The 22142-nt window shown below is 37.9% G+C and overlaps 1 protein-coding gene across 1 annotated transcript in view; it reads left to right on the top strand.

Annotated features, from left to right (window-relative positions):
- Positions 1–22142, top strand: part of LOC140146434 (transient receptor potential cation channel subfamily M member-like 2) — a 122996-nt gene that overhangs the window by 34096 nt on the left and 66758 nt on the right. Inside the window, 8 exon segments of the mRNA XM_072168282.1 lie at positions 2681–2877; positions 3861–3961; positions 5294–5428; positions 6098–6148; positions 7203–7374; positions 7991–8207; positions 11724–11949; positions 13340–13474. Of these exon segments, the coding sequence (XP_072024383.1) occupies positions 2681–2877; positions 3861–3961; positions 5294–5428; positions 6098–6148; positions 7203–7374; positions 7991–8207; positions 11724–11949; positions 13340–13474 (1234 nt within the window).

Below are 22142 nucleotides of genomic sequence, written 5' to 3' on the forward strand. Positions count from 1 at the left end.
CACTCTTTCCAAAATATTTTATTTTGTTTTTAGCTCAATCTTGAGGCTCCATTCCAAAAACGTTTTTTTTATTTTTTTGATATTGGCCTTATTTTTTGAGATATTGACCATATAAGGCATCAAAATTAACTTTTTAAAATTCAAAAACGCCTATTTGCACAAAATGATGCCCAAAATCGGAAATAGACCAAAATATAAAAAAATGAGAAAACCGTTTCTTGTATTGTTCATGATTTTTACGCTAATCATATTTGCTTACCTATAGATGCTGTATTTATTGAGTTATCGTGTACCTAAATCGCTATTTTACCGAGAAAATGAACATTGAAATAATGGCCGTTGAAGTTTAAAGTGGTCACATTTTGCACTTTCATCGAATCTCACAGGAGAATGCGACAGTTTTCGCTTTTGAAACTTATATTACGTGAACATCGGGTAAATCCACAGCCCCTTGAGAAGTTTGAGCGAAATCCATTCATAACTTGATATTTAAATCGGGGAAAGAACTTGAAAAACCCACATTTTATCAGCTAAAACGAGCCATTTGACCACTAGGTTTTTGTGAAATCAGTGCTTCCGTGGTGTTTCCATCAGATGCGCCAAGCGCATGTAGATAAAGCGTCGCGTGTCGTCGCGCTATTTGTGCATTAACAAATTGCGCGATACATACGCGATGAGTTGTTCTTGCCGCGTGTACCTTGCTGGTACAACAAAGATTTTCTTTCCTTTTCAATTTCAAACACGAGTGGAATAGTGAAATAAAATCCTTAAAATATTGCAGTTGGAGTTTACAAATCTGGATTTTCATTCCTTGTATTTATAAAAAACATAACAAGGTACAAACATATCATAAAAACTCAATTTTGAGAAAGAAACAATGGCTAGAGTACACAGCCGCGTTAAGTAGGGATGACCAATGAACCATCAACTTGATTAGAACGCTCCCATAGACATGCAGGGAGCTCAACTGTGCACTGCTTGCACAGACATTTCTAAATTGATCTCATTCTTTTATTTTTCAATATTTTTCTGTAAAAATTAGGGAAGTGAATGCCAATTATATTTTGTAACTATCTTGCAAATTACAGCAACACAACTTATTTCATTTTTCTGTAAGTGCGAGTCAAAATTGGTCCATCGCCACAGTGCGTTTAATTGCCAGTGGCTGAGTTCAGCACTGCTCAAGAATGGCACTAAATATTCATGTCAATAATTTCAGGTGAAAAACGTGGTCTACTGAGCTGTAATTTGGCAGAGTTGCCAGTAATACCTCTATCATACCCTCTGTAAAAAGGAAACAAAATTGAACAAGTAGATCTCGAGTTACAAATTAAATCACCAGCTTCCCTTTAGAATTTCCATACTCCTTTCGAATCATGCTAAGAAGACACCTTTCTGAACATAAATGTGAAGTTTCGTGCTTATTCGATGTATTTTTCACCTGATTTCAACCCTAAACATTTTCTTATATTTAGGCCTATACCATCTACAACTTGCTGCTGGCTATACCTTGTTTAGAACTTTCAAAAGAAGTACCTGAATGTGCAGACATAACTGTTTCAAAATAGCCCACGAAAGTCATGCAGGTGACTCCGAGGTCATGCATTGAATTGGTTTGAATGAAGAATACTATGGGAACCAGCACCTTTTGTTAGAAGTCACACATGAGCATGATGAGTGAAGTGGATTTAACCTCTATTGTTGTGAATGAGTCAATGACCTTCAATGACACTGAAGATTTTGTTTGCATACACCTACTAATTGGTCATATTAAACCCAATAACATTGAAATTTTTGGTTGTGAAAAAAAAGTTCACCTGGACTTAGTGCAATTTTGATTTTGTGCCATATCGGCCATCTTGGATGATTTTTGGCAAATGTTCTCTAAATGCATGATTTCAATGCCCCGGTTTGAAAAAACAATTTATGCCATTGACTAGTAAAGTGCCATTTCACAAGAAACCCTTTGATACTTTCACAATATGCTTGTTTCATGTTTGCATATATGTTAAAATAAAGAAATATATAAAGGTAAATATATGCTTATGCCAATTTTGCTCCCAATTGCTATTTTTGGACCTTGTCATTTTATTTCGCTCCAATGACCGGTCAGAATGGGAAACTTTGAAAATTCATAATTCAAAAGTTTTTGTCCGATTTGACCATTTAACCACCAAAATACTTCTGTTGATGAGTTCTATCCAGAAAACAATCTTTTGTAGCAATAGGGGCAACATGAAATTTTGATGGTTATCCCTACTTTAAGTATAAATCATCAGATTTATAAAGTTTACTTGAGTACTGTCAAATATCAAAATATCAATTTTAATGATTTGCCATAAAATGTGTATTAAATTGCTAATTTCAAAAAATAAAAAATTATTTGATATCAGAAAGACATTCTTCGTATTCAGAATGCAATTCGATATGTCTGATGTGCTCTAATGTCCCAAAATAAATACTGTTCATACCCCTTCCCTTAAGGCATGATTAATTTTGCCCAAAAATGATGGGTGGGCTTGCAAAGACACTACTGAAACCTGCACTGTACTTTTCATGACAAAGGTGCATTGAATATGCATTTCAAACAAAATCTTCACTTGATTATTGAAATCTGTTCACACATGTCTGCATAATTAATATTTATTGATCCTTGTTTTTTTTCCTTCTGCCTTGGCAGGAAGATACTTTTGCTAAATGATAGGAATCGTGTCAAAGTTGCAAAGATGCTTGAGAACATGAAACTCAAGGGCAATGCTTTGGACCAAGCTCTAGTGGAGATTCAGTTTTGTTTGGAAAACCCGCATCTTTACAATGTTTATGAGCAGGACTCGGGCATGGACATAGATGGCGCTATCCTCAATGCTCTCATGAAAGGTAGGTTCAATCCACATATTTGCCAATAATGTTTATGAACAGGCCTCATCGGTTCTTTCACTTTATCTTGTTATTTCAGTTTAAAATGGATAGAAACCATTTCTGGCAAGTATTTCTAATACTATTTCCACCTTTCGGGTAAAGAATAACAAAATTAAAATTTGAAGAAGTGAAGCTCAGGTGAACTGGCAATAAATAAGAAAGAGTAAAAAATCAGAACCGTAGGATTTGAACCAGCGCACACTCACGATTACATGTCGTTGAGTTCACTGCCACATGCCACAACGGCTCATGGCGGATCTGCAGACTAATTGAATATGTAATGATTTTACTTTCTCATAAATGTCTCACGGCCATGTCAATTAATTATCAGATTGATTCCAGTATAGTCCCACCCCGCTTTTGGGTGAACATTTTTCAAAATTGGGGGTGGGACTATACTCAATTTCAAAAAAAAAAAATTTTTTTTTTTTAAATTTTTTTTCGACTTTTTGGAGTGTCCCTGGACCTAGACCTAAATGCTAGGATCATTCATGGTTGACCTAAAAAAAAAAAAAAAAAAAAATTGTTTTTTTTATTTCTGAAATTTTTCGAAAATTTGGGGGTGGGACTTTACTCGAAGGTGGGACTATACTCACGTCAGTACGGTATATAAAGAGAGAGGGCGCCCTATCTGCTGTGCCCTATCAGTTTTCTCTCCCTTACCATATTGCCAGTTCGCCTGAGCTTCATTTCTTTATTTATTATGTATTTTCTCAGGCATATATCCTCTGTGATCCTTGCATTTCTTATGTAATGTCTCACATTGACTGATGTCCTACCTGCTAGGGCACAGCAGATAGGCTGCCCTCTCTCTCTCTTTATAAAATTAAAATTTGACAGAAATTATGCATTATGGCTTTCAATGGTGCTATCCTTAATGTTCTCATGAAAGGAAATTATTGAATACAAAAGTAAAGGTACATTATGTATTTTGTGTGCAGCCAACCAGGGCAAAAGACAAGACCAATTGAGCCTCGCACAAGCATGGAACCGAGTGGACATCGCCAAAGATCAGCTGTTTGGACCTGATACAGAGTGGGAGGTGAGTGCGATGTAATAGATCATTGCGGTAATTCCCGAAGAGATCACACCACTAAATCAAGTTCCTATTCTTTTATGTGTTAAAAGGTACACAAGAAATCGTCATTTTCTCATCGTTATAACGTCAGTGTTCATTCAAAACACCATTTTTCCAAAAGTTTATGATATATTCTACTCTAGAACCAGCATTTTTGGTAGTTGAGCAGCTCGATTTTTCACAGTGGTGCATTGAACATGTAAACCATACCAAACTCTACAGCTCAGGGCCTCTATGTTGTAACATCAGTTGGTCCATAAATGGAACCAAAAAACCTTCATAAAATTTCAGAATTGTAGTATTTTTCATCTTTTTATGCTCAGATGATGAGAAAAACATCCACAGAGCACAACTATCACCAAATAATTGGCATATCAGCCTTCATTTCAAACTTTTTTGTCCATTTTAATGCATCTGGTATGGTAAGCAAATTAAACACTGGTTCTTATTTCTCCAGTGAGATAGGGTTGGACCCGATTTAGTGGTGTGATCTCCGAAACCTTGGTAAATTTAAATGAGAATAAGCCAGTGTGCATGTTGTACCCCACTTAGTAGTTCCCCAACTGCATAACCCAATGGGGATGCTATGGTACATGCTCATTAGTAGGGTAAAAAATGCGCACTGGCATGATGACATATTCTTGGTTAGAAGTGCAAAAGCTTTAAGGATATACAGAAAAGGTGAATTTGGTTCTCAAAAATTTTCCAGTCCCTAAAATCAAAATATAGTTAGGAGGCTGTATGCACCACTCAGCCATACCAAAAAATATTAAATTGTAAATAAGTTACCCAAATGTGGACAAATGGTACGTAGTGGGTCAGTGCATATTTACAAATTTACAAACTCACAGCAAATCAAGTATTTTCATTACATTTTTCTAATCTGTTTTATTCCTTTCATGGTATAGGTGATGCGTTTCCTTTAACATAACAGCTGCCAATCAGTGACGGCCATAGGAATTTTTTTCATTGGGGAAAGGGGGATTGCTGCAAAAAGTGGAAATTTTAATTATTTTTTATTTTTTTGAGGGGGCGGGGGGTGGGGAGAGGGGCAACTGGGGGGGGGAAGAGTTCTGATGGGGTGGGGGAATTGCTAGGAAATGTTGATACACATTTCAATATAATTTAGAAAAATATGGTAAAAGATTTAAGATAAGTGTTAGGTAAATCATATTGCTGGAGTCCATGAGGATACTGTTTTGTATGACATTGCATTGCACAGGGCCTATATCATGTAGGGCCATCTTCACACAGCATAATACCGGTTGTTTCTGACCTCTGACCTTTTTCTTTCAGGATGGTGATCTCAATGAAGCAATGCGTCATGCTCTAGTCAACAACCAGGTTGAATTTGTGAGACTCTTCTTGGAAAATGGACTCAGTTTGAAGACATTCCTCACTGTGAAAGAACTCACTGGACTTTATAACCAGGTAACGTGCGCTGTTTTATACAGATAAGGCACTTGGAAGTTGAATTTTCCGTCACATTTGTTGGCGAGTTTGAGGCAACTCCTTCATTATTCATTTTTTTTAAATTAATTACTTAACACATATCAAACTTTTAATGGTATCAACAAGACATTGATAACAAAATGACATGTCAATACTATGTACAGCTTATTTAGTATGACCTCTATACGCTGGTTGCAGGGGGTATTTGTTTACACAAGAAACTATGAAAACAAGTACATCAGACATGAGATTTTTCAGCTGATCAGCTGTTTTGTTCTACTTTTTTTCAAGTAAAGCCACTCTCATGCCTGGTAGTAACAAATGAAAAAGTTTTCAATAAAATGGCAAAATAACTAATTATTTTCTTTAAAATTACTTTCTGACTGGGCATAAGGTGAAGTGGGCAGGGCATTAGTAAACTCTCAATCAACTTTCAAGGACTAATGGGCCAATACATTTGAAATCCATACACCCTGTATTGAAGACATTGATTATGATTGAGCTATGTTTCATCTGGTCGAACAGGATAATAATCTTTTTTTTACAAAAAATGTCTGCAAAATGTGCCCAATTTTGTGTAAGTTTCAATTGTATCATAGTACAGTATTTTTCATTCAAATAACCTTTCTTTGTGTTTCATTTTCACAGGCAAAACCAGGATCAATACTGCACAGCTTGCTGACACGTGTCACTAGAAAGGTAAATATTTGAACTTCATGGGCACTAACAATTATACTTACAGGATCCCTGATTGGTTAATCACATGATATAGTCATCTGAGTAACAAATCAAAACAGCTTTTAGATCTCTTAGCAATTTTAAGCTTAACTCCCTTCAGTCCTACCATGGACGTATAATAGAGCACGAAGTGCGATGGACTTGCAACTCCGTTCGTCGATGTGAGGTCAGCGATCGTCACGCTTGCAACATATGGGCGTAGTTGGCAGCAGCATTTTTCTTTAATTAGCATAAGTCTCCACAGCACTACGCATATTTTTGTTACGTAGCTTTTAGTACTATCGTGGTGGCAACAGCATTTTTCTTTACTTTTCCAATATGGCGCCGCCCTTGAATCAATTTGGTGCCTGTTGGCAACGCCATCGGAGGCCATTTAAGCGCAGAGTAATACACAGGGAAAGCCGACGCTGTCGCCACCTTTTTGTATTGCGCTTGTATACGAGTTGCAACGGCCTGGTCCTACAGACTATTGTTACCACATCTCTGATTGGTTCAATACATGATATGTCCCTCTTGTGACCAACCAAAATGGTTCTTAGAGGCTGATAATTCAGCTGGTAGTGTCAATGGGTTTAAGCTTACATTTAAATTTTAGTTTAATTTAATTTTGAGACCCATATAAACCTAAAACCACAAGTTGCTATTTTGATACATTATGTAAGTCCTGATAACCTGCCAAATCACACACTGCTTTACATTTTGGCTGATTCCAATGTCCTCAAGTTTCAGGTGTGTCCCCATTTATGTGATAAAAAGTATTTGCAGGTCTTTAGAAATGCACCCACCCCACACACACATCTTGGTGCACAACTTGCCACTATTGATTGAAATCTAGATGCTGCTATCGGACTTGGAAACTCCTGTATGTGAAGTCAGTAGGAATTTTGTACTAATATTGGGAAACCATAACATCATTGATGTTACATGAAATGATTTGATCCAGCACTTTTCTGAGGAAATTCTTGCATAACATTTATACATAATCCTTGTTAACTTCCTCTCTCTCTCTTTGCAGAAAAAGGGTGGCCAGGGCAGCTTCACCCTAGAAGATGTTGGCAAACTCATCAAACTTCTTACCATGGACACATACCAACCAAAGTACTTTAATAGGAATAAGGATGGTAGTCCAAAGTACCAACTTAGAAAAGAGAGTGCTGGACAAGGAACAAATGGTGTGGGAAGCTCAGGTAAATTACTGTAGGAACTAGGCTACATTTGGCTCACAAGAGATTTGAGAAGAATAAAGTTGACTCCTCAAGATATCAACTTAAAGTTGAGGATAAGGTACTGGTAGTGGTGTGGGAAGTATAAGTGAATTTCTGTAGGAATGTGGTGGCCAACTTTTGGCTCCAAGGTGGGCAACCTTTGGCTCACAAGATATGTCTTGATAAGAGTAAAGATGGCTCACAAAGATACCAACCTATTAACCCAGAGCAGGACCCAATCCCTCTTCCCTTGAGTTCTCCAAATGTAATGAACGAGAAGTGACTGATGGGTAACCTTTGGCCCACAGGCCACGATTGGCTCACAAGATCCCATAAAAAGAAATTTACCGACTGAGAAATTTTCACCAAAAATGATTGAAAAAATGGTATATTTTACTCAAAAATCATAAACAATTCCCCCCCTCCCAAATTTCAAATATTTTTGGTGGAGTTGATCAAATTTTGGCATTTTCTCCAAAACTGAGCATATTTGCCGAAATAAATAAATAATAAAACGGGATCATCAGGCATTTTATTGGTTGACATGATAGAACATTTTGAGTATCAAACTTGTATGTAATTTTCAATTTCTTGTCAGGTACAAGTGCAAACAAACCGGATTTTAAGGACCCGTTGAGGGAGCTCTTCCTCTTCGCCATTCTCAGCAAATATGACGACATGTCAAGACTCTTCTGGGAGCAAGGACAGGAGACAATAGCGGCAGCCCTGACGGGTAGCAAGATTCTGCTGGGAATTCTGAAGACGTACAGGACCAGAGACGCTGATCTGAAAGAGGAAATAATGGAACTGTCTAGGTAGGAAACGGGAAAAATGGGGTGGAAGGGACAGAGGAGGGTGGGAGGGGGTACAATAGCCATGTCCCTGACAGCTAGCAAGATTCTGAAGGGAAGGAATTTTAAGGCATACAGGATCAGAGATGCTGACCTGAATGAGAATGTACAGATTCAGTACAGGTAGGGATCCTTGATCGCAATTTAGTTCCAGTGATTTTTTCTTGATATTTATTTACTTATTCATTTATTTATTTATTTATTTATTTATTTATTCTTTCTTTAGGCAGGGTAGCCCCTTCAATGTTAATACACTGATTTCCAAGGAGGCCCTGCAGCAAAAAGTACAAAATACTTAAAAAAAAACAATTGAAAATTATAAAATTACATACAAGTACATAGATTATATTAATTATTTTACAATTATAAAATTACATATACAAATACACAGATGTTCCTAATGCAGATGGAATAAACAAATTTATGAAGTAAGAATCCTATGCTTAAATTCACAAAGACTCATGGATTCATAATTACGTTTAATATCAGCAGAAAGCCTGTTCCACATTTTGGTAGCACATGAAGTGAAAGTCCTTTTCCCTGCATAAATATTCCATGCTACTTCATGGAGATTAAAGTTGGTTTGACTCCTGGTACCTTTGGAATGCATATTGTACATGAAATTAAATTGAGATGATATGTAACTTGGAGCCATACCATTACGGCATTTGAATATTAGTACTAGCATTTAGCTTGTTCCATTGTAAGATACTCATCATATCATTAACAGGTGTTCTAATATCAGCAGATAAGATAATGTGAGCTAATCTGTTATGCAGAATTTGAAGAGAGTTTGAAAGCTCAGTACCACAATTAGACCAAACAGAGCTACAGTAATCAAAGATATGGATGGCCTCCCTCACTAAACGGCAGTACTCTACTGTATACGTTGAAATATTCACGGACATAAATTTTCACGGTTGAAAGCATCATGGACATTTTCGCGGGGTTTTAAATTCGCGGATGGCACCATCATTGCAAAATGAAATTATTGGTTACTCAGTATTATGTATTTAAGATATCTTCTTTAAAAGATAAACAGCTCATTTAATTTTATTCATGTACACCGACATAAAAAGACCATTTTTAAGCCCCAATCAGCGTGACCCTGGACAGAAACAATGCTACAGCGCTGCTTGCGACTGCAGGCTGTACACACCCTTGACCTGGGGAAATCCCGGTATCAATTTCAATGCATCGTGCATGCATGCATGCCGGCGGCATGGTTACTAGTAGCTTTTGCATGACAACAACGGTAGGAATCTTTCCTTCCTTGCAATACTAGTACTAGTAATCCAATACAAATGCAAAATAAATCCAACTGATAAAGTTCAAGAAGTAAATCCGAGTAAATTCCCAGTGTCTGCGTCGTTGTGGTCCATAAACAAAGTTTTTAATCAAATTGTAACAGTATCAAGTTCAGTTTCACTACATTCAATCTGCTAGCTACAAAAGGTATCTACGTCGCTATATCTAAAAAAGCTTAAAAAGTCTATGTACATGATTGTTGTATAACTTTACTGCTCCTCTTCCCAGTCCCCCTCCTCTGCATCAGAGTCGTCTAGGCTGGGGACGGGTTGCATCGTGCATCTAGAACGGCCTTTAGAATGCCTGTTTCTCGGTAGCCCTTCACAATCAAGTCACGCTCTTGCCGTACGATCTCTTGTACACGCATCAACCACATGGCGTGTTGTGGTTTAATTACCGATGTCCGGAGATCGATTGAGTGAGCAATGGCATCAACATTTCGACCATCAGCGATTCCCTTTGCTACCTGCTCAGAATACCATGACGAAAACTGAGATTGTAGCTCCTTCTTGTAAAAAGCATTAACGGTTGAATCTAGTGGCTGAAATTCATCCGTACATGCACCAGGGACGAAAACGTGCAGAAATCCTAGATTGTTCAGTTTATCAAGAAATTCCGGGGTCCGATGTGCTCGGAAAACGTCAAAGATGAGTAGTGGTTTAGATTCTTCAGGCAATCCCAACCTTTCTCTTGTTTGCTTCACATATGGCACGATGATATTCTCAACATATCTGATCATAGATGTCGTGTTACTCCAGTGGGATTCGGTGTGAAAAATATCCCAATCTTGTGGGAATTCCGCTTGAGCATGGCATTTGTCTGTTTTACCCTGGTAAATTATCTGCGGTGGGATAAAATCACCAGCCATTGTGCATACCAACAGCGATGTGTAATTTCTCTTATCATCACTGCCTTTCAGTGGGATCTGTTTTTCACCCTTTTTGTTCATAGTCCACGAAGCTGCAGGGATAACTTCTACAGAAGTTTGGTCCCAGTTGATGATCATTTCGTCTTTTATTCCATATTTCCGAACACGACGACCAATACGACGGTGAAAACGTGCTCCAATTTCATCAATGTCAACTGGACGATGCTTGATACCTTTAGTAGCTTTGCGCTTGGTGTAGCCCATACGATCTAGCAGCGATCTTCCCCATGATTTATCAATGGTGATAGGGCCACCATGCTCCACAAGAATGGGCGGTTTTGCTACTTTAAGAAGACCTTTCTGCTCTCTGATATATAATATATAAGTTCTTTAGAAAACTTCCTAACGGCAGCAGCATCGCCATTTTCTGATGCATATTTACCCATCTTAGCACGGAGTTCCGCATCGTAATGTGCGTATGCTCCCCTGCGTTTCTTGGCTTGCTCATTAATAGATCCCACATTAGATGGTCCGGCAGCCATTTCTTCAAGTTCAATTTGTTCATTTGCTGCTCGCACCGAAGCAGCAGGAAGACCATGACTTCCATTTGGTTTTGGTAGGGTTGGTGGTCGATCACCCGCTCCATCAACAGGTTTAAAATACCTGAATAAACTCATCTTGAAAGTGTTGTTTACAGAAGAACGAACAAGAGTCAACACACGTGTACAGCGCTATGCTCAGGGCAATGACTTTTGCCACGCGGTAAGAAATGTGATATGGGTCATGACCTAATTAAGTGTCGGGTTGCCTCCTTTGTTTTTAGAGGTAGTGGAAAAATTTTCGCGGGGGTTTTAATTTCGCGGTCTATTTATAATCCGCGAAAATAAAACCACCGCGAATATTTCAACGTATACAGTATATCATCCTCATCTTAAACCTTTGTGGTTTGGCAGTCAATGTTGTGGGAAGATTCTGTTTTATACTCTGCAACAGCTTAGACCATCCAAATCAAGAAAAATTGTCAGAACTAAATCACGATCAAGGACTGGAATTGCCATCTGTATATTCGACCAAAAGTCGCCAATGCTTAACAAACAGGCAGGTCCAACACATCATAAAGGACTTCTTGTGATGAAGATTAGTTGCAATCGCAAAACCCAATGACTTGTGACATTATAAAATATATTTGTCAAGGTTTTGGAATACTCTGCAAATGAATGTCAAACTCTAACATGTCAACAGGGGGCAGGAACGGACCCTAGTCAAATACAGTACTTTTAACAGTTGTCCTTTACATTTTTCAGTGAGTATGAGACCCTTGCTATCGGAGTACTAAACGAATGTTACGGTGAAGATGAGTATCGTACTGCCGATATCCTGATCCGAGAGCTACCAAACTGGGGACGAGTCACGTGCCTCAGCCTAGCAGTAGCAGCAGAAAATAAGAACTTTATCGCTCACTCTGGTGTGCAGAATTTGCTGTCTCAAATCTGGTTGGGGAAACTATCGGTTGAGAACAATGGTATCATGGTGAGTGGGTACTTATGTTTAACGCTATGATTTCTCCGTGATAAGGAAAAACAGAAAAATTCACGGAATTCGGGGTTTGCTCACGGAAATGTGAAAATACCACAAAATAGTGAAAAACTGTGTAAAATGTCTAACTTTTGTGTTGATTTGCAAAAGAAAACAAAGAAAAATGATAATTTAGCAGTAATCAACCATTAAACAATCCATTCTAGCATTTATTCTAGCAAGATTGTGGCCGATAAGTACACACAAGCCAATTGATAATGCTTAATTTTAATGGGGATGTTGAGGGGAGACTACAGTAAAAAGGTACATAAGACAAATTACACTTACACATGCTTGTATTCACTTTTCAGTGCTTTATAATGTAAAACGGAAAATCACGGAATCCAATTTGTAACACAGAATTTAAATTTTGTAACACGGAAAAATCATGGCTTTACTTATGTTGTTTATAAAATGGGTTACTTGAATGGGTGACTCCATTTGAAATCTACACTCCCTGTACTGTGTGCAAGATTAACCTTAATGCACAAAGGGCTTTTTGGCAACTCAAAGTGAAAGAAGGGAGGAATAAAGATAGAAAACAAACAAAGAAGTTGTTTGCTCTGGGTGGGATTCAAACCAGAGACCCCTCGCATGCCAAACACTAGGTTGCCGACACATAGCCACAGTCTTTCGCTGTCCAGGCCAATGAAAGCGTGCCTATATATCACTTGGGATGATTGCGTCATCACATCACGTGGGATGCACACACACACAGTAAAGTTGTTTGTAGTATTTTGTAGCACTCAGGCCTGTTAGGGTTAAGGTCATGTCTTCCCTAGGGAGCTGTATGGATTTTACTTGAATAGCCCATTTAGAGGGCTAAACACATGACAAGAAAATAAAATATTGTCTAATATTTGTCATCACATTCTGTGGGATGCATGCATGCGCAGTGAAGGTGTTTGTAGCATCTTGTACCACTCAGGCCGGTTAGGGTTAATTAAACCTATACTGAGTTTTGATGGTGGTTACATAACCCTAAACCCGAAGGGCTTTTTGGGCGACTGGAAGGGAAAGAAGGGAGGAATAAAGAGAGAAAACAAACAAAGAAGTTGTTTGTTCTGGGTGGGATTTGAACGTGAGACCCCTCGCATACGAAGCACTAGGTCGGCGACACTTAGCCACAGGAGTTGCTGGCAGGGCCAACAAAAGCGTGCCTATATATCACTTAGAGTGATTAAGTCATCACATCAAGTGTGATGCAAAGTTGTTTGTAGTATTTTATAGCACTCAGGCCGGTTAGGATTAAGGTCATGTCTTCCATAGGGAGTTGTTTGGATTTTAACTGGAATAGCCCATTTAGAGGAAAATAAAATATTGTCTAATATTTGTCTATCAACAGCTGTGGTTATGTTCACTACTCCCCTTCCTGATTCCAATCTTCATCAAGTTCCGTGAAGACGAAAAAGAGCAATACGATGATGAGAAAGTAACACCAGCACCAACTCAAAACGGGAACCAGCAAGCTGCAATCAAGGTAGAATATCCACTGATTAACCCCATGATTGGTTACAAAGACCTAGCTAAAGTTTGTTCGGTTTATATAAGGCGGAAAAAATAAGACTCGTAACAACGTGTATTGATATAGAATGTCATGCACGCAGTTGGGCGCAATGCTTACGCTAGGTGTGCGTTGCGTAATGTGTGACTGGCACACGGCTATGTGAATTTACGCGAGCGTGAGTTGGGACTTTATTGACGCGCGCAGTAACAAAAGCTGAATAATTTCTGCCTTATATAAGCAAAACAAACTTTATCTGGATCAGGGGAGAATCCTCACTATAATTATAATAACTGCTCATGTAAAAATGCAATTTGTCAAAGTAAGCAACACATATTTGGGCATAAAGGTGGTCTTTTTTCCCTCTAATCATGCTATTTTGGGTAATAGATGTGAAATATAAGGCTTGGTTTGCAGTAAAAACAAAATAAAAAATAACGTGGGCCTTGTATTTTCATGGTTAAGTTCAGAACCCATGCAAAACACAGCGCTGACACCAAGTTACAGGTTTTTTTCATTACAAGTTCAAATGTATTTATTTATTTTTTTAAAACATGTATAACTAGCACATGAACTACAGAGAAATGTAACATTCAAAATATTAAGGGAAGGGGTATGAACGTTTGGACAGTATTTATTGTGGGACATTAGAGCACATCAGACATATCGAATTGCATTCTGAATACGAAGAATGTCATGCTGATATCAAATAATTTTGATTTTTTGAAATTCGCAATGTAATACACATTTTATGGCAAATCATTAAAAATTGATATTTTTGATATTTAACAGTACTCAAAGTAAACTTTATAAATCTGATGATTTATACTTAACGTGTATGTAGGTGGAATCTTCGTATTGAAGATATGGATTTTTGTTCCCAAAACACCAAAAAAAATTAGGTCTTTTTGGGAAAAAATCCATATCTTCAATATGAAAGGTCAAAATTTTCAATTGATCGTCGGCTTTTCCTTCCAGCTACATACACTTTAAGACTATATCAATAAATTTATAAAATTTACTTCAAGGACTGTTATATATCAAAAATTTGAAAAATATCAAATTTTTATAATTTGTCATAAAATTTGTATTATATCGTGATTTTCAAAAATGAAAAATATTTGATATCAGAAAGACATGCTTCGTATTCAGAATGCAATTCGATACGTCTGAGGTGCTCTCATGTTCCATAAAAAATACTGTCGAAACGCTCAAAACGCTCATTCCAGATCCCTTAAAGGCTTAGGGATGAAATCAAAACTCGACCGGCAGTTCCGTCCAGTTCCAGCGTTGCTATTATTCTAAACAATGGCAACGGACGGAACCGCCGATCAACCGCCCGATCGAGTTTGATTCCATCCCTAAAGTGTTTTCTTCCTTCTGATCCTACTATAAAAATAGAATTGTTTGCGCTATAATTTTTTTGCACTTTGCCAATTTTGAACTAGTTCCCTTGTTTTTAAATGTTCGATTCTAAGTTTCCTTATTGACATTGACTTATACACAAAAGTAATATATCCATACGTTGTTATTTTAGCGAAAGCAGCTTGAAGTGCGAAAAGGGCAGAAATAAATGAAACACAAAAATGTCCATCAGATATTTCTGAACAACAAGTACCGTATTCATTTCAATAAGCACCCATGCCCCAATAAGCGCCTACCCAGGGTATAAATTGCTAAAGGGTACCATTAATGTTGAAGTGACAGATAGACATCGATACAGTGAAATAGCTGGAGGACTACAAGTCCTGTGTAAACTTGTAAAACATTTTCTGCATCAGAAAAGCTACTAACACGTCTCAGGACCCTTTTATAACCTACATCAATTTGTCTCTAATAAACGCCCCTTACGTAAACCAGGTAAAAATAAGCGCCCACGCAAAATGACTTTGTTAAGCGCTCTGGGCGCTTATTGGAATGAATACAGTACCTACATCCATGCAAGAAAGCGCTGTTCCATTTTAAAATTACACCCCCACTGTGGAAGAATTTGGAACTCTAACGGATGTAAACTGTTTAAATGATTCCAGATCCAACAATTTTCATCCATAAAAAGTGTTAAAAGGTGTGGAAGATTTTGCAATTCCAAACAAAATTGTCTAATTTTAGGCCAATTGGGCTATTCCAGTTGAAATCAACACTACCCCTGTGGAAGATTTTGGAAATATCTTCCACAGGGGGGGTATGTTTTACAAATGTAATTGGTAAGAGTTAATCATTTTGAAACCCATACTCCTCTGTATTATGGCTTTACCTATATCTTCCACAAATGGAGTGAGTATTTCAAGTTACTCAATTGTCTATTCTATTTAAAACTTATACTCCCTCTGTGGAAGACTTTAGCTAAATCTTCCACAGGGGGAGTGTGGATTTCAGATGGAATAAATTTCAATAATTTCCAGCTGGAATTTCATCTCATTTAAACATTTCCAGCTGGATTGACCATAAGGTGCAGCTGGGTTTGACATGGCAATGAAATCTTCCACAGGGTGTGTGGATATTTAAAGGAATAGCCTTATACAGCTGTTTATATGACTATATAGGTCCATTTGGTCCAAATTGAAACAGAGATAAAAAAGGCCTGTAAATATAAGATGCTTTTCCCATGATCCCCATGTTATGGATAGGAAAATAACATTTCTGAAGCAATGTATTTATTCTTTCTTATTTACAAAGTGTGGCCCACATTGTATGAGAAGTCCATTCAATGCCCTGCACTGATTTTTCAAAACAAAAAACAAAATAACCTTAATAATTATATACAGTAAACTGCAAGACATATTTTGCACTTACTGCCTCACTTACTAGGAGCACTAAATTACACAAAATTGAAACACATGCATCATACAAATATTGAAAAGACATACAGATATTATTTTACATATTAAATGTACAGTAAGAAAGAAACATGAGAAGTATTAGACATAATTGGAAAAAAATTCTTTAAAACACTTTTTGGTTGGTTTAATGGAAGTTTTTCCCATGGGCCTTATGGATGAACAGAGGATACCTTAAAACATCCACTGATTGAGTAACCCAGGCAAAAGAAGAAATAAAACAAACAAACAAAACAAACAAAGCCACAATATTTTCACGCCTCAATTTGAAGTGTGTTAACTTCATGAAACTATAAGGAAGAAATATTTACAAAAATTGCACCATTAATTTGTGCACATTGTGTCAATCTATGGTCTCAACTTTCTACAATTACAGCGTTTTTCTATTGGAGTAAAAAGCCGGCTTTTATCCGGTTTGTGGATTAAAAATCACCAGTAGAAAATGCTGTCCTCTGGTATTTGACCGCGAATGTCGGCTACATTTTCTTGGCTTTTTCGCCGGCATTTATCCTTTTAAAACTAGGATTTTTTTCCAGAGAAAACCACAGCCTCTTGTGTATTCCGGTTCACCACATGAAGTGATCATGCGTTGTGCGATGACCTACAACCGGCAAATATGCAAATGACACCAGCAGCATCGGGTATTTACCCGGTATTTAGCGCAGTAGAAAATCACGGTGAGCAGGATATGTTCTAGTTTAACCTCTAACCGGAATTATTCTTTGTTATACCGTATGTTCAATAGAAAAACGCTGTTAGAGTCAGGCTTATATTGTGTAAGTTCAAACAAGTGGACAAAAACTAATTTCATAGGATTCACATTTACTGTAACTTAACCCTATGGGCACTTTCACCTGTCTTACAGAGCTCCTGATTGGTTAATTACATGATACACATACCATAGATCTTTTGGTAATTTTAAGTCTAATCACCTTCAGCCCTACTGACTATTCTAACCATATCTCTGATTGGCTCAATACATGATATAGCCCTTTTAGTTCTTAGAGGCTGATAATTTGGCTAGTTGTGCCCATAGTGAATGTGATATTTATGCCTATGGACAAAGTAAAGTTTTGTTTTAAAATTGGGATGTATTTTATAAGACTTTTATACTACTCTCCTTTGATTCACAAATACCTGTTTTGTCATATTCAGGCTAGAAAGTAAAGGTAAAGGAGACGATCCTGTATAAACAGTGATCGGAGTGCCCATCTCTCTTTCATTGGCGATTGGGCCAGACTCCTCCATGTAATGTTGCTATAGGGGGATCGCTACACCTCCTCTACAGTGAGTCTGTTACCTTCCCAGCATTTAAGAATGCCGGTACCCATTTAAACACCTGGGTGGAGAGGAGTAATCGAGATCAAGTGCCTTACTCAAGGGCACAACACGATGGCGTCGCCGGGGTTCGAACCCGCAACCTTTCGATCATGAGTCAGTGCCCGTTCCGCTAGGCCACCGTGCTCAGGCTAGAAGGTTAACATTATGAGCATTTGTTTCACAACTTGCTGGTTTTTAGTTATTTTATTTTAAAAAAAACTTGATGGAAATCAAGAACGGTTCACAAATGTTTCAATGTGAAACAACTTGTGTTCATCTTGATTTGAAATTTGAGGGTTGTGGTTATTTTACTTTCTCTGCTCATCCATTCTTCTCATTGGGATGTGCCCTTCTTGAGCTCCACGTTTGCCACATGGACATTTTACGTTATCAAACATAAACCCAGCCAAGGTATACAGAAATGGATTGATGGTGGAATTGATTGGCAGCACAAATGTTGCTATCCATGCATAAGCTGTAGGACTGACTTCAACTACACCAGCCTGAACAAGAATTGACAAAATCCCAATTGGTACCCAGCAACAAAGATCTGTGAGGACAAGAAGTGACATTTTCATAGCCATGCGTATTTCTTCGTTTAATCTTTGAGAACGTCCGGCCTCTCGGCTAATTTTTCTAGCAGTAATAAAAATGGACATGTAAGAGAAGCCTACTATTGAGAAGCAGAGAAGGTTGAGACCAGTGAACATGGCAATTGAGAAATACATGGAAACTTCACTATAAGCCTCTGTGTTCTCAGATATGTAGTCCAAGGTTGAAATTGAAAGGGAATAATCACCAATGTTGACAGTGCGTGTTATTGAGACTATGCTTTTATTGTAAAACTTGGATTTGGAAATGGGAAGGCCGATGCAGACCTCTGAAATTTTGTAAAATTGCGAATCTGATCCAGATAATACAAAAGAAGCAACACTAAAGCTGAATGCTACCAGCCACAATATAGCTGATAGGATTCGAGCTACAGTTGTACCCAAATGTTTGTTTCAAATGGATACTTTATGCCTAAAAAACCTGTCTATGCTTATCAGCATTATGAAGAAAGCTGATGCCTCACTGGATAACACAGATAAGGCTCCAGCAAACCTACATAATGCACTTCTTCTCCAAGCCTCCGAATTTGATGGAAAGAAGTCCATGTAATATGCATCTACTGAAAGCAAAATGATCAGGTATATGCACATTGTGAGATCAGATATTGCAAGATTTGAGATAAGCAGAAACTGGACCTTATTATTTTGTAGCCTATTTGTATATCTTGAGTAAAGAGCATATGTATTTCCAAGAATGCCAAAAATACTCATAAACCACATTGCAATACGAAGGATGTCAAAGGTCAACATACGGGTACATGTTAGAAATGGAGATGGGGGCACATCACTTTCACACTGGATAGATGATGCATAGCAACATATTGCATGTTTAGTGACTAACAAGTTGACTGATTCATTCAGCCCTGAAAATACCGGATTGCTTAACCATAGCAGTGGGTTTTCTTTCACATTTACTATTCTTAAAGAAGTACACTGTGATAGAATTGGAATTTGATCCAAATTGTTTTCAGAAAGGTCTAAAACCATCAAATGAGTCAGACTGTAAAAAAGGTTTTCTGGAAGATAATGAAGCTGATTATGATCAAGTTTTAAGTTTTCAAGTCTGGTTTGATTTTGAAATGTGCCAGGATGGAGAAAGGATAGCTTATTATTGTTTAACAACAGCCATGTCAAGTTACTTAATGATCCAAACATGGGGAGTGCTATCTCATTTAATGACATGAAACTCAGGGCTAACATCTCCAGACTGGTCAATTCTTCAAATACATCAGGCTGCATCTTATACACTGTATTGTAAGACAGGTCTAACATCCTGAGCCTGTACAACCCTTCAAACACACCAGGCTGTATCTCATGTAATGTATTGTTAGACAGCAATAACCACTCCAGATTTGTCAGCCCTTCAAACACACCAGGCTGTATCTCATGTAATGTATTGTTAGACAGCAATAACCACTCCAGATTTGTCAGCCCTTCAAACACACCAAGCTGTATCGCATGTAATTCATTGTTATGCAGGGATAACTCATCCAGACTGGACAGCCCATCAAACACACCAGCTTGTATCTCATGTAATGTATTGTCATGTAGGTCTAGCACCTCCAGATTTGTCAGCCCTTCAAACACACCAGGCTGTATCTCATGTAATGTGTTGTTAGACAGGTATAACCACTCCAGACTGGTCAGCCCTTCAAACACACCAAGCTGCATCTCATGTAATGTGTTGGTAAACAGGGTCAACCGCCCCAGACTGGTCAGCCCTTCAAACACACCAGGCAGTATCTCATGCAATGTATTGTTATGCAGGGTTAACTGCTCCAGACTGGCCAGCCCATCAAACACACCAGGTTGTATCTCATGTAATGCATTGCTATCCAGGTATAACCACTCCAGATTTGTCAGCCCTTCAAACACATCAGGCTGTATCTCATGTAATGTGTTGTTAGATAGGGATAACTGCTTCAGACTGGTCAGCCCATCAAACACACCTGGCAGTATCTCATGTAATACATTACTACTTAAATCTAATGCTTGCAGTGAACTGGCAAACCTTGCAAAGGTCATAGGTTCAATATGATGTAGAGTACTGCTAGTCCAGGTAAGATTGACCACATCAAATGGATACAATACTGGAGTCATAGACACACCTCCATCTGTGCAATTACTGACTACTGTAACATTATCCAATGTACAAGTACAGTCAGATGGACATTCCATGAAACAACTTGTTTTCCACCCATCACTGGTACAATTGATTGTCTTACCATTGTATTGTCCACTAACAGTTATTGGTTTACTGCATAAGTACAATCAAGTATAACATTAGTATTGTTTCTGTATGGTTTGGATGTGTATGAGGCATCCTGCCATGATAAGCAAATCTAGCCGTGGTGTTGTCAGTTCCGTTTCATATCACAAAAAGATCAGTAATTTAATTTGCTTGATGTGAGAAGAAACTAGGATTTCAAACATGACAGTCTCTTGGACACAGTTCCATAACCCCAATATGCTTCTATACTAAAAGAATGACCTTTGCACACGCTAGGATCCCAAACAGGAAAATCTCTAGGACATGGTTCCTAACCAAAATATACTTCTACGCTCACAGAATGACCTTTGGATGAGTTGGGAACAAAAACTCATGCTCCACAACTTGAGGTCAAAATTTGAGCTTTGCTTGTTTAATGAGGGTCATTTAGCCTTGCCATTGGGTATGATATCATCATGGCTCATAGTGAGAGTGTAGAGGTTTGATTTAAAGCTGAGACTAGTACTAGTCTCAGATTTAAAGTGAGAGGAGATGTTTTAATGTTTCAATTTATCAAATACCAATTTAGCTGATTGACTAAATGTGTTGACAGCAATATTAATGTTTATAAGGTTAGCTACTATATGCTTGAGGGAACAGCACACAGCCAGTTTATTGTTCAATATATAGCTTTATTGCCAACGATATCTGATTTGGTGCGAGTTTTAAAACCACTGACCTTCAAAAGGGTACCGTGATTCATGATATTTCTTGTCCGCCATTATTTAATGGGGGCCACATCAAATAATTTTGGTGGGTATGTTCCCCCGTGATTTTGAGGTGGTGGGAGCTGACGGCGTACCGGTAAAATGGGGTCTTATGGAGTCGCGAACCTTTGGAGCTGCGGCCAGTCATAATCAAGGGTCTTTCTTGGCTTTCTTGTTGAAAATCGCCTGAAATATGAGGAATGAGCAGTTTTGGAATCTTTTAGAGCTGATAAAATCAAGGGTCTTCCGGAGCGCTATTTTGGTCAAATAGCGGGGTTTTCGGAAATCCAAAAAGGGGATCTTTCCTGGGAAACATACCCATATGGTCATTTGTGTTAAGTGCCCCCAGGCCCTAAGCTTACTCAATAAATATTGCTCACTGCACCTGGTTTTCCAAACTTTTCCAATCTTGATTTAAAATGGTCTATAGCTTGCCTGAGCCAGGCCTGGTTTTATACTCTGATTCATGGACACTCATCACAAAATATCCAATATTAAAGGAAAGTTGTATGGCGATGGCATAGCAAAATTGTTTTATACTTTACATATGCAAACATTTATTGATCTCTGGGTTTTGATTTTAATTTTCAATCCCAAAATTATAGCATTGTGACATTTTGCACCTATAAATGATCCACATGTTCAAAGTTCCCTCAAGACTTTTTAGAATAACTCTCTTAAATAATTAAAAATAAAAATTATTATTATACCATTCAATGAAACACATTTTAGCTCTACGTTTTGAGATAATAGAAAGTGTGTACTAGGACCAAACTGTTAAAGTTGATAAGGAAAATGTGTGGATGGTGCCGGGATGTGGCTACAAATCATCTTCCTCCAACTACTCATGTTAAATTACCTGGCTCAATTACTACTCTTGTTCATGTGTTGTAAATGTAT

Source organism: Amphiura filiformis, chromosome 2, assembly GCF_039555335.1.
Source record: "Amphiura filiformis chromosome 2, Afil_fr2py, whole genome shotgun sequence".
Taxonomy (NCBI): Eukaryota; Metazoa; Echinodermata; class Ophiuroidea; order Amphilepidida; family Amphiuridae; genus Amphiura; species Amphiura filiformis.